The sequence below is a fragment of the Myripristis murdjan genome, chromosome 6, assembly GCF_902150065.1.
Source record: "Myripristis murdjan chromosome 6, fMyrMur1.1, whole genome shotgun sequence".
NCBI classification, from domain to species: Eukaryota; Metazoa; Chordata; class Actinopteri; order Holocentriformes; family Holocentridae; genus Myripristis; species Myripristis murdjan.
The window spans coordinates 27,330,795-27,344,229 of record NC_043985.1 but is presented as its reverse complement, the minus strand read 5'-3'; the positions used below and the strand labels follow the sequence as shown (position 1 = coordinate 27,344,229).

The 13,435-nt window shown below is 43.7% G+C and overlaps 1 protein-coding gene across 1 annotated transcript in view; it reads right to left on the bottom strand.

Annotated features, from left to right (window-relative positions):
- LOC115361328 (neural-cadherin-like) overlaps positions 1-13,435 on the bottom strand; it is a 77,842-nt gene that overhangs the window by 13,598 nt on the left and 50,809 nt on the right. Inside the window, exons 18-26 of the mRNA XM_030054748.1 lie at positions 11,701-13,309; positions 10,837-10,930; positions 9,816-10,000; positions 8,558-8,787; positions 7,762-8,039; positions 5,284-5,498; positions 3,097-3,224; positions 2,718-2,845; positions 853-976 (exon numbers count right to left, since the gene is read on the bottom strand). Of these exons, the coding sequence (XP_029910608.1) occupies positions 853-976; positions 2,718-2,845; positions 3,097-3,224; positions 5,284-5,498; positions 7,762-8,039; positions 8,558-8,787; positions 9,816-10,000; positions 10,837-10,930; positions 11,701-13,309 (2,991 nt within the window). The remainder of the gene's footprint in view (positions 1-852; positions 977-2,717; positions 2,846-3,096; positions 3,225-5,283; positions 5,499-7,761; positions 8,040-8,557; positions 8,788-9,815; positions 10,001-10,836; positions 10,931-11,700; positions 13,310-13,435) is intronic.

Genomic DNA, 13,435 nt, shown 5'->3' with positions numbered 1-13,435 from the left:
AAGAGAAACAGAAACTGCGAGAACCTTAGTCTTCGCATGGATGATTTTAAGGAAAACATGATTACAAAGAAACAAAGGTTTTGTAAAACCTGCAGGAAAGACAGAGACAGACATCAAAAACACTGGAAGAACCTGCCTGTGGAAAAACAACTTGCTAAATGTGTATACCTGTTTAAGAAATACCTTCCCCCCCCTATTTTTATATAACTGATAAAGTGAGTATCATCTTATAATTACAATAGTTCATAGCTGATTGTTTGATAATACGCCTTGTGTTGAGCACTTGTCAACTTTGTTTCAGAAGGTAATATTTTTATAGCAGTTGTTATTTTTTACATTGACATTAACAATCTTAACTTTGTTCAATGTATTAGTATATACCTTTTTAACAATAATAATAATAAAAAAACACTTTTCCTGACATATAAAGTGATGCAAAGAAAAAACAAAAGCGAGGAGGAGGAATGGTGTGAAAGAAAAAAAAAACTCGAGGCACAATTAATGGAAGCTTCCTGTCATCTCCCTTACTGTAGCTGCAGACTCACAAAGACAGGAGGGGAGAGAGAGCGAGCGAGCGAGCGAGAGAGAGAATTTGACTCCAGGAGAAAGTGATGAGTGAGCGGCATCAGCATTCACCAAGTCTTTCAGCGTAGCCTTGAGGCCACATTTACATTCCTATTGAAGTGAAGTCCTCCAGCACCCTTGCAGCCGGTTATCCAAACAGGTCAAGAATGAGGAGTTACAAAGGAGAACTTCTATATTGCAATCTATTCATCCCGAACAGCCTTCCTAAACAGGTCTCTGCACTGCAATCTGCATGCAAGACTGCCAAGTAAATTGTTCACTCCCTACCTTGCTCTCCACAACAAGGTTCTGTATACATCCGGTAAAGTGTTTATGCTGTAGCTGTGGGTATTCGTAGGATATGTTCTCGTTGACCCCTCCTAGCTGCAGCACATGACTTCCATTCAGGTACCTGGGGAAGAAAAGCATCTCTCAATATCGAGAAACAAGTCCTCATTCGTGGAAAGATTAACATTTACCTTTCCCGTCTCTTCTAACTGAAGCTGTCATGACCTTTTCTGCTTTCTGAGAACGGATATATTTCATCTCGTCCTTTATAACACACTATGAAAACAAATGCATGACCATTAAAATCCTCTGGTCTTAAACTGAGAGCGCTAACTCTAATACAACAAACATAGCATGTAACAATAGCTCCTTGGGATTTTCAACACTGGCTGCGTGAAGCGGAGAAAAAATAGCGTAATTTTCCCATGTGGGTTCATCTCATGTTGCCAGGAAACTCTGTTCCCGGGGCCCTATGATCCCAGGACCCTATGTGCCCTCAATGTAAATTTTTCAAACTGAAAGGAAGATGAGAAGTGGGGACACAAAAGGCACCTTTGAAGAAACACCCCTGTGTGCAGGTGGTGATTTAATAAATTCAGATAGAGAACATGCATAGCGCAGACATCTTTACAAGGTAAGTGATGTTGAGAGAATGGACAGGGGAGATGGATGGGAAACTTGTCTATTTATAAGCGAAATAGGTGGTTTTAATGACCTATGGGTGATATTGTGAATACCACTAATGATTGTTGGGTATGTATGTGGATCATGTTGTTCATAGCTAAATGTTTTCTAATGTTAATATGAAGATACATGCTGCATATTAAAAAAAAATGTCTTCTCTTGAACCACGCTATTGCACACAATCATGCTTAAATTAATTGCTGGGAAGTTAAAACAAAATACTGTAAAACACTCATTTGCAACCTTCTTATCAGTGAATAGATTTTTTTTTTTTCTTGTTCACTGTAATGCATGACATAGTGTGTTTGAATAATAGAGCATCTTTGGAAACAGCTTTAATCATAAATGACATACAGGGAATATAGAGCCCTGAGGATATAGATACACTCCCCATGCTAATGTTAGTTTGTTAGCTGTTGTTTATACTTTTTTGGTTTCATAAGCAAAACTGCTGGTCTGTGAGCAGTGTGAGATCTTGAACTGTGTCACATTTTATGGCCATGCAGTCAAGAGCCCCCTCTGTTTCTGAACACCATTCATCATCATGAATACTTACCTACATCTCATTCAATTCACAAAATAATGAGCCCTGGCCATAGATCATGCATGCTTTTTCATCAAGGACCTTACAAAGACTGTGAGATTATCAGTCTTTCATCAATGTGGACCAGTAAAAAGGAAAAATTATTACAAAGACATAAACCAGAGTGCAGGCTTTAGTCATACCTTTAGGAAAGACAGAGAGCGAAACACACATTTATTCTGCTTCTCCTACATTGCTGAGCATCATCAGCTCTAACATACATCTCATTAACACCACAGAATAATGAACCCTGGTGATGGATCATGCATTTATGCGTGTTTTCTTTTTAATCAAAGACATTATACTAGCATTTAAAGAAGTAAACCATTAGGGGTTGTTCGGATTGAAACCACAGGAGGGCCCCAGCAGGTTCCTTGGAGAACCTCATTATTAAGTATTCAGAAACACTGACTAGCACATCTATGAACCTCTAACATTCTCTACGGGGTTCTTCACGAAACATTTCAGGGTTGTTTTTTTTGTGAGGATCTAGTTTAGATGTTTACTGGCTCCCTTTTTAACGCAGAACAAGAGAGCACAGAGGAAGAGTAAAGCGCGTCATGCTGATCAGAGCTGTCTCGTTTCATTTAAATCATACCTGTCCCTATTGGGTGTGATCCCTCGGATTTCACAAGATGAGCGGTCCTCGGTCATTGCCCATGAATCCACCCCTTCTGTCTCCATGACGATCGCACTGGAACATCGATCGAGAGTGAAGCGCACCTCCTTTAAATTGGGAAGAGGAGACGAGGGGTCACAAACGGCTGTGCATGTGGATACGTACGAGTGCCCCGCTTTTCTTTTGCTCCTTTGCAATGCTCACAGAAAGTCGTGTGAAACTGACTATGAAGTATGTAAGCTTAGGGAGGGAAATTGCCAAATGTCAGCGTGTGTTTTGATTTGATGCTCTGCTCCAGAGAAACAAAGCGAGCGAAAATGAGAGAATAACAGGTAGCTAGTGTGTGCAGCTCACTTACTTTGCCATTACTCCTCACATCCAGGCGATGCCAGCGTCTGTCAGCCACCCCGACATTGTTTGCTAATTGGAGGACTAGAGTCCCAGAACCATGGTTAATTTTCAGGCTGGGTGTCCCACCAATCAGCTCTGAGGAAAAGAAAAGCCAACATTAACACTGAAGTAAAACAAGGTCACTTTTGTGACCAAGTGAAAAAGCCAATTAAAAACTGAAAAGCAAAATTAAGAAAAAAAAAGTTGGAAAATATGATCTCTATCTTTTAAGTTTGGTTTACTTTAATCTTAATTGCGTATACAGAATAATATCATATAGAAGCGAGGTCAGGAAATTAATAGCAGTGACAAAATACAAAGACCAAATATGAGTCACCTCAAAACAAACAAGAGATATCACACGATAATACATATTGGATTATATTAGATAATCTAAATGACACCAAAAACAACATGATTGAAAATGAAAGAGCAACTATTGACAAATAAGAGGGGAATTAAAAATTAAAGCAGTCCCAAGGCAGTAAATGGCATCACAGGGAAGAGAATCTGTGTGTGTGTGTGTGTGAGAGAGAGAGAGAGAGAGAGAGAGAGAGAGGGAGAGAGAGAAAGAGAGAGAGACTGTGGCAGAGCTTCAGGGATCCTGGAGCTCCACCCAGAAACCAGCGCTCAACCAATCCCGTCCGGTCAAAAAGAAAATTACATCATATATTGTGAAGAAATGACGAACTCACAAAATAAATTAAAGTTTTATTCAACCCAAAACTGCAGAGACAGGCTGACACAGGCAGACCTTGGCTACCCAGGGAGGCCAGCCTGTGTTCACTGTGCCATCAGGGAGAAGCTGAACCAGAATCCCATTTCTTACCGCACTGTGATAAATACAAAGAAATAAGGGCCACATATTTCAAAAGAATAAGTAAGATACACCCTGAATTTATTTGTCGGCCCACCTTTGAAAAAAATCCCCTATGTGAAGAGAAAACACAGTGTGCAGTCAGAGCAGCAAAATATATCTGCTGTCACTGAAATTGACAAAGAATGAACAATATCACACCTATTTAACCTGCTATCATCTTTTGTTCCACATCTATTATTTTACTCTGTTAGTTTTTTTTCTTTTTTTGTTTTGTCAATGTATAAATTGGATTGCTTCGTTGTGCTTTGGCAAATGTATAGAAAACTGTATCAAGCCAATAAAGCACCACTGAAATTGAGAGACTGGAGGCGTTTGTTCATTGGTAGATAAAGAATTGGTATCAAAATCTAATGATTACTATTATTATGACTCTGCTGAAATTATATTTTTTGTTTTAGAAAATCTAAATGCTTATGAGTTACCTAATAGACCTATAAAAGTCAAACAAAATTGCTTTACTATCAAAACAATTGTCATTTTACTGCTTAAATCATGCCAGCATCATCAGCAGCATCATCAGAATCCTAAATCAATACCTAAAACAATAAGTAATGTTTGAAATTTCAACAATAATCACTCAACCAACGTCTCCAATGTTTTTGTATCTCAAAAGATCTTGCTGTCCAGCACACTGCGTCAATAAGTAACTGATTGGTTTACTTTTCATCTCAGTATACTTGGGCAAGCTTTTAAATATTATACTAAGACATGATATCAATATTTCAGCATAAGAACTGTAAGCATAGCCGCCTATGATCCATCACTATGCATAAGTGGACCAGCCATTCAGACAGTGTGATATAATTTTAAGTACTCTCTTATGGCCCTCTTAAGGTCTACAGAGCACAAGAAAGACTATCTGTCAACTACAGGGTTTGAGCTCAAGCCCCTGTCTCAGCAAGAATCCTGCTGAACTGTCCTTGAGCAAGGCACTGCATCCCTGCCGGCTCCAGGGCGGCCGCTCTGTGGCTGAGCCTGTGCTCTAACCCTCTGCTGTTGTGGAGCAAGAATTTCCTTATGGAAATCAACAAAGTATTACATTCACATTAAACATTAAAGCCGGGTTGTCCCTTTAGCGCCATAGAGGACTGCCCATACCTCTGTAGAGTAAGTGCCCATATCCCATAGCAACACTCCAGCAGAGGAAATTTCTCCCATATATCTGATTTGCTACCATCCAGTAATTAAACACATAAAATGAAGTTCCAGGCTTAAGCACAATAACAGCCCGGAGGCCCCATGGCACGCATTTAATTATCATGACTCACAATTTACCTATGGCCATGTAGTCCTCAGGGTCCCCGGGCAGCAGAGTGGCCAATGGGCCGGCATACAGCAGCAGCCCGTCATCTTCCTCTGTCATAAATTCCACTGAAAGATGGCTATCAAAGCATGGCCTTATGGGGGGAAACCAGGCATAGCCGTTGCCAAGGAAACTAAGTCTCGTCTGTTGACAGTCTGGACCATCAAACTGTGGGGGACACTGGCACCTGTAGAACAGAGGATGAAAAAATAAAAAAATAAAAATGATGAAATCAAAACAAAACAAGGGGGAAAACAATCTATGTTTTTTTTTTTTTTTTTGGCTTCATATTTTCTGCCCTCAGAAATCTTCCCAATGTCCTATCTCTGGATCTTTGTGTGGTGACTTTTCCCTGGTGGACGTGACAGTCCTATTGATACACAGAGGCGGGGGCTTTGACTTTGTAGAGACACACTCTAACACACTCGCTGTCAACAGTCAGCAAACAAATATACTGGGTAAACTGAGTGGCTGGAAAAGGGTGCAGAGCTTTAATCTACACAAAGATCTTTTGCATTTGCCATGAAGCTCTGAATATTCAATTCTACATTCAATCAATTAACTATGAACACAGCATTACTCTGCTCTGTTCTTTATCTATCACAGCTGCCTGGGCCGAGCCCTCTGGAGGCTGCTCCTGCTTGGCACATCACATCTCCTTTGTTAGAAGATAATTAATTCCATTTCTCTTACTCTTCTATGCATCATACCAATACTGATTTTCTGGTCCCTTTCTCTCTCTCTCTCTCAGTCCGTCTGTCTATTTCTCTCTCTCTCCCGCCTAAAAGGTATTAGGGGTTAGGCATTTGTGTGCGAGTGCCTCCTCTTGTGCTTATCCACTTTGAGCATTTGGGATCACCACTCACAGAGAAATATTAACTCGCACAAAATGAGCGGTTTCATGCTCCTGATGGGTGCATTTGTATGTACAGTCGTAATGGTAAATATTAATAATCATGCAAAAATATATACATAAAAAAAGTTAGAACGAAAAACAGCAAACCTCCATCGGGTAAATGATACATGCAGTGATGAAAAACAACCTTTCAGTCAAAGAGATGAAAGGGATGGAAGGGACTGGCTGATCTCATCCCGTCCCCTCTACTGCATGAGGCATGTGAGACGAGCTGGCTTTGCTGATAATGTCAAGGCCATCTATTTTCATGCAGTGTCTGAGGAAAGCTCTGTGTACTGAGGCTGTTAGGGGCTGTTTCGCCCCAATGCTGTTTATTCTGCAGAGGGGCTACACATGTCAGGAATACTGATCTATACACAGCAAAGGGACGGCTTAGGCAGAGTGTAGCCTTATGCATACATATGCACACACGATGCACAGCACCTCACTCTTTCACTGCTCTTTCATGTGACTCATGAGAGCAATGCCAATCCAAATCGAGCAGCGCAGGGCATGTTTTTCTTACTTGTGACTGACAATATCTGATCAGCCACTCTCTAAGACTGCCTGTTAAGCTCTTTCTGCAGTGGATAGACCCAAAAATTGGATTCTTTACGCTTATACTGCATTCATATGAGGGTGAATATACCACATACGGGTAGATATTCTTCTTATGGCACAACACAACAGCCTCTCTCAACAGCCTGCAGATCAAATGCAGCACAGACAATCTGAGAGATGAAATGAAATTTAGAAAAAAAAAAAAAAAAGTTCTCGAGATTCTCTCTCTCTCAGACTGTGCCTTTGACAAACTTGAATGTTCATGTAAATGGTTTTAAATGAGATTTCGAGAACAGCCGGGCAGGAGTTGTACTAATCCTGCTGCCCTATATTTATTTAATCTGGGCATTAATATGTGTGTGAAATGAACTGAAAAGTGTTTCTTCTGTGATAGCCTCCCTAAGGGACATACACACTTCAGGTGAAGGCCTTCGTATTGATTACTGACACCGAGTCAACATTCAGGATTAACATTCAAGGTCTTGGCTAATGGGCTTGATTTTGAAGGCTACCGTCATTATTTGCTGTAGATTCCTCACTCAATAAACAGAAATTTAAAATTTTAATAATGTATCATATGCTTGTCTAGATTTGAGCTTGTTAACGAGTGAACCTCAGTGTGAAGAATTTTGGCAAGAATCATTTGGAGCGATATTAATTTAGGTCCATTCTAACTAGTTCAGTCTTCACAATGCCCCGCGCACACAAGCGTATTCCTTTCTTTCAAAAGGTTAAATGCATGTCATGTTGCTCTCCATTCAGATGATGACAAATTCACACCAGTTTAGGCAAGTCAGGTCAAGTTGCAGGTGAGGGAGATGTGAATTGTCTGTTGGGTATTCTGTGCTCCTTTTCCAAGATGTCATTTTTTTGGAGTCTGACAGCAAAGAAGGTGAGACCACAGCTGTTTAGCAAAGTCCTGTCCCCACTGACCTATGCTTTTCGGTTGCTTCCACCTGCATTTCTACCTATTTATTGCTGTCGTGCCTCTCACCTGTAGCCATTCTGGGTGTCGATGCAAGTTCCCCCATGGAGGCAGGGGTTACTGGGATAGGAAGAGCAGGGCTGGTGTGTCATCTCCCTCGCAGCGCAGCCACAAACGGCCGAGGACGTCACCTTCACTGAGACCAAGGATAAATTCCCTGAGTCTACCAAGGTGGGCAAATCACTGATGCTTAGGTGTGTGGAGCATCCGCCAGCTGCCTTGCAGTCTGCGTAGACACACTCATCCACCTGCACCTGTTTCACAGTCACACGCAGCTTTGACTGCAGCTGCAGAAAATGAGAGATGGGAAGAGGGGAGGAAGAGTACAATAAATATAAAAGTATCTGTCTTCGTGACACTGGCGCAGAAACATACTGAGTCACAAGTTTAGGGTGTGCACAGTGATATACATGGTGGAAAGGCAACAGAATATCACACACAGTGCAAATAAAAAGTGCAAGGCATGTTATACGCATTGCCCTATATGGATGGTTTCAATACTTAAGCAGCATAACATAGAGTTAGGTATGATAGAGTAAGGAAAAATGATACAGAAAATGAGTTATGAAAAGCCAAATGCTAAAAGCCTCACTAAGTAAAAGAATGGTAACATGTAAAGGCAAGGAGACAGAGCAGGCATAGCGAGGAGAGACAGAGACAAGCCTGGTATTAAACAGTCTGAGACTTGGTGGGGAAATAAAAGGGCAGATAAAAGCGCTGTTATCTCTACACCTCAAGCTCCTCAGTGTATCTCTTGATGTATGAGCACTGATCTCTATCAGTCAGACAAGATGGTATATACAACCTTCTTTTTATGTGCAGCGAGGACGCCATGCAGTTTCTCCGGGTGCATGTAGCCGGTATCGGTTAGCACAGAGAAGTAGATGTCCAGGGTCTTCTCCCCTCTATCTGCAATGCTGAAAATGTTAATGCTCTCCGGTCTGACAGACAGGGATTCAGACAGGAAGTCCCAGAACGTCTCCAGCCGACTCTTCCCCTCAACGTTGGAGTCGATAAACTCTCTGGCTGTGATGCCTTCAAGAGACAAAGAGAGTGAGGGGTTCAGGCAATAAAACCTACTGAATTGTCAATGACAGCTAAAGAGTTGATCAAAGCCTACTGAGTTCCTGATTCCATTAGCAGCTGAGATAGCCCAACATCTCCTTTTTTATTGATCCATTCACTGACTGTGGCACACTGACTCATCCATAAGGTGGAAGAGTTGCGATGAGTTCAAATAAAATCTCTCTTTTACTCCGCCGCCGGTACGTATTTCTTGTGTCACACATGAAATATTTTCATGACCTCACGATCAATCAGATTTGTGGTGTCATCCTCCAATAATATCGGGTGAACGGAGGAAGTCATCTTTAATCTCCCAAAAATGATAATGACTCAGAGACAGAGGCATCCATAATAGCCTTCAACTCTGTTCGCAGAATGGCTTTTTAAATGTCAAGGACTTTACCTGACACTTCCAAATTGACCTTTACAACTCCGATTTGCTGTGAGAAAATGATAGAAAAATGAGAATCCCAGCATAAACTTCAGATTCTTGAAGGAGGAGAAGAATAGGGAAACCATTACCAACTAGCCGTATGAATAGTTGCTTTACAATGCTTAGAAATGTTAAATAATGCAAGTACAAAAATTGGTTGTGACAGCCTATTATTTCAATGTTAACTCGGTTGACAACCTGATAATCATCCAATGAAAAGTATCAATTTATTCATGCCTATGGTAGATGCCGTCTTATTCAATATGAGCCTCATGAAGACATAGTCACCATAACAACAACAGCTAGCGGAGGCAAACAGCAAGCATGTTTATTATGGACGGGAAGATGAGCGAGACGGCAAATCAAATGAAAAAGTAATTATATGTGGTATTTTTTCAGACTCGTCGTGACAGAGGTCATAGACAGAGATTTAAGCGGTCAAACTCGGACCTCGGGAGTCGAAGCCGGACGGGAAAGAAAGCATCACTATGCATCACAACAACAGCAACCCAGAGATTGCCACGAGACAAAATTATTAACATGTTTATGCCATCCGTTATTTTACCAGTCAAACGCAGGGAGGCTGACGACAGGATGGCCTTTTCCTCCAGCTCTCGGACATGAACTCTGACCCCTGACATCACATCAGGCCAGACCCCATCTGACACCCCCACCCTCAACCAGTAGCTGCCTGCTGGGGTGTTTTGTCGGATGGACAGCACTCCTGAGCTCTGGTTCAGACTGAAGTACCTGTGAGGAAGACAGACTCTGTTAATGGCTTCGGTGGAGGATGAGTGACAGATGGCAGGCAGGCAAGGAGAGAGTTGGTCAGAGGCACCTGGGTTTCCTCCAGCAAGAAGTGAATATGAATTTAATTTCCAAAAATAAGGAGTAGAAAAAGCGAAACGGATAAGAAAAAGAATAAAAAAAAAAAAAAAAAAAGTCAAACTATTTGGCTCCAAAAGCTGCTAAAAGAGCTTGATGGTTGCCATACTGACTGTCAGAATTTGTTGTATGAATAAAACAAATATGCAATAGGCATTTCTAATCTGATCTTGAGGGTGTGAATACTGAATAGATGCACAAGGTCCCTGGCGGAGCAAAGCTGTGCTGGAATGGCTGTTTCAACGAGGAACATTATACAGGCATGCTGAGATTACTTAGTTTGTTTGAATCTGATTGCATTTTCCAGGGCGACAATCACTGTTGACTGCTGTGATTAAAGTCCCCTTGGAAAGTGTTCCTTATATTAGAGGCCAGGGAATTGGATCTAAGATTACAAGAGGTACCTGTTAGGCATGTCTCCGAAGCAGCGATATCATTGAAACGGCTGGTTCAGGGCCTTGTTGAGAAATGAGGCCTGAGCTCTTTAAAACACTCTGAGTTCGCGTGCTCTTTATTCAGCGAACTCAGCGTTGTCGGCAGGTTGCTCTGTTAATGCGCTGCTGGAAAATCACTGCTGGAGCACTGACGCTTGAAACTGGTAGAAGTACTGGTTGATATGTACTCTATTGCACATTTGGAGGCACATTTCAGCATGTACCGAGGGGGGACTACTGTAAGAACTGCTAACAGAGGGCTCATACTTGGCTGCACTCGTCTCCAAGGTGTAGGTCTTGTTGTCCCAGTCATCGGGATCTGGGGCATACACCTTCCCCAGTGCCGCAGTGGCCATCCTTCCTGTTCAAGGTAAACACAGGCGCGCACACACACACACACACACACGCACACACACACGGAACACACATTGATTCTGTCTGGACAGATTCTGCTGATGCCAACACTTATCTTTTCGTCCCTCTCTTCTCCTTATCTTGCATTCTTGTGTTCTGTTCTACTTACTATGCTCATAACTGTGAAGCCCCAATGCTGGAATGAATAGGCTCTCAGTGCTCCACTTCAGAGAGCGTAGGGCTTAAGGAAGTGGGGCTATCTCAGTATGGATTATGTTATTATCGACCTGCAGTGCCAGAGCACTGCAGCTGGGTAAACAATGGCAGCCTGTATGAGTCACGCTGCCCCTGTTTTCCACAATTACCAAAACTGCCATGGAGCTGAGTGTATGATCAAAACACTATCAGGCCTACATACCTAACCAACTTACCCGGAGGGCAGAAAAAAAAAAATCATGCTGCTGATTGTAATGTGATGTTCAGATGAGCTTTAGGCATAGGCAGAGCTGGCAGGGGGAGAATGTGCTAAGGGCTTGAGAGAAGATTTGACAACGAGATTACCATAACAAAACACTGTTAGAATGAAGCAGGAAGAGCACAATTAAGTATTCCAGACTATACTGAACAGGTATGGGAATGAAAACGTCTCCCTACAGCTCCAGCCTCAACCCACCCTTTCTCTCTCCCCCCACCCCCTTCTCTCAAGTTCTTCCTGCAATACAAACCCCTGTTGTGAAACTAAGCAGCGAATAAAATGACTTCGAGTGAGCGACTCACCCTTGCGGCTGTGCACATAAACATCCTTCTCCCCTGCCTGATGGGCATTATCATTCTGGTCCCCAATGGTGATGGTGAGCGTGTTTGTGGCTGTCATTGGTGGATGGCCACTGTCAGTCATTATTACTGGCAGGTAGAACTCCCTTTGCCTTTCCCTATCAAATCTCCGCAGGGCTGTGAGCGTGCCGGAGCCATTCCCGTGATCGTGCAGGTGGAAGTCGATGGTGTAAGGCGGGGGGAGGGAGAGAGAGAATGGAGGCCCGTGCTCTGGGGAGTCTCTGTCCACAACCTGCAGCAGAGTTGAGGTATGGTTGAGCCAGACCACTTGAGGGGCCGGGCTGTTTTCCCACAGCACAGGGGTGTAGGCTGCTTCTAGCTCTGGCCCGTTGTCATTCATGTCAAGCAGCGGCAACTGGACCGTGACACTGCTGGTCAGCGGCGGGTTACCCCGGTCAGTCGCCATGACGACCAGCTCATATCCCGCCACTGTCTCCCTGTCCAGCGGGCTGGCCACAGTGACCACACCAGCTTGGCTGATTGTAAAATGTCCATAGGGGTCAGAGTCAGGAAAGATGTGGTACAAAATGTCCCCATTCGGTCCTGAGTCAGAGTCACTGGCGACCACCTGGACGACGCTGGTTCCGACAGACACATCCTCAGGCAAAGGAGAGAGCAGGTGGGAGCTGGGGGTGAAGACAGGGGCATTATCATTCTCGTCCTCTACCAGAATCAGGCAGTGGATGAGGCTGGAGAACTCGGAGTCCTCTACTCTGACAGTGAGGTTAAATCGCTGCTCGCCTGGCTTCTCGTAGTCCAGCCGTTTCTTCAGCCTCAGAGTGCCGCTCTGCTCCGACCTGTGGCTGACCATGTAGAACCTCTGCTCTGGGTCTCCCGCCACCACGGTGAAGGCCAGCTGTCCGTAACTGCCGGCGTCAGGGTCCACGGCACTCAGCTCCAGAATGGGAGTGTCCAGATTGATGTTCTCAGGGACACGGGCGCCACACCAATCCTCTCTAAACTTTGGCACGTGGTCATTGATGTCGCTGACCACTACAGTGGCGGTCGCTGTGCCTGTCATGCCCCCGCCGTCCCGGGCCTCCACTACCAGCCGGTGGCTCTCAGCAAACTCCCGGTCCAGTCCCTCTGCTGCCACTGATATTGTCCCAGTGCTGGAATCGATGGTGAAAAGGTTAACATTGTTTGCGTTGCGGGCGTCCTCAATAATCCGGTAGGTGAGGATGGCGTTCTGACCCACTGCCGCGTCATCGAGGTCTACCGCTGTCATTTCCACAACAAACGTCCCAGGCGGGGAGTTCTCCGCCACGCTACTGTGACAATTATCAGGCGCACAGGAGAAGGTGGGCGCATTGTCGTTGATGTCCCACACATTGATTATAACATCGGTGAAGCCAGTAAGTCCCTCGCCCTCCTCGTCTGTCGCCATTACAACAAAACGCCAGACAGCACGCTCTTCACGGTCCATGGTGCGCTGCGCATACATTTCTCCTGTGATGTCGTTGATCACGAAGTGGGACTCGGCCCCCTGGCCATGAATGGAATAGCGTATTGCCCCCTGGTCTGCATCTTTATCTGGGTCAGTGGCTGTCACCTGGAGAGACAGAGGCACCTTATTAGTAAAACAGACCACATTCATACCTTACCTCAATGCATTAACTATACAGCACGTCAACCTCTATGTCAATATTTCATGTTGATATTTTGTATGATTCATAGT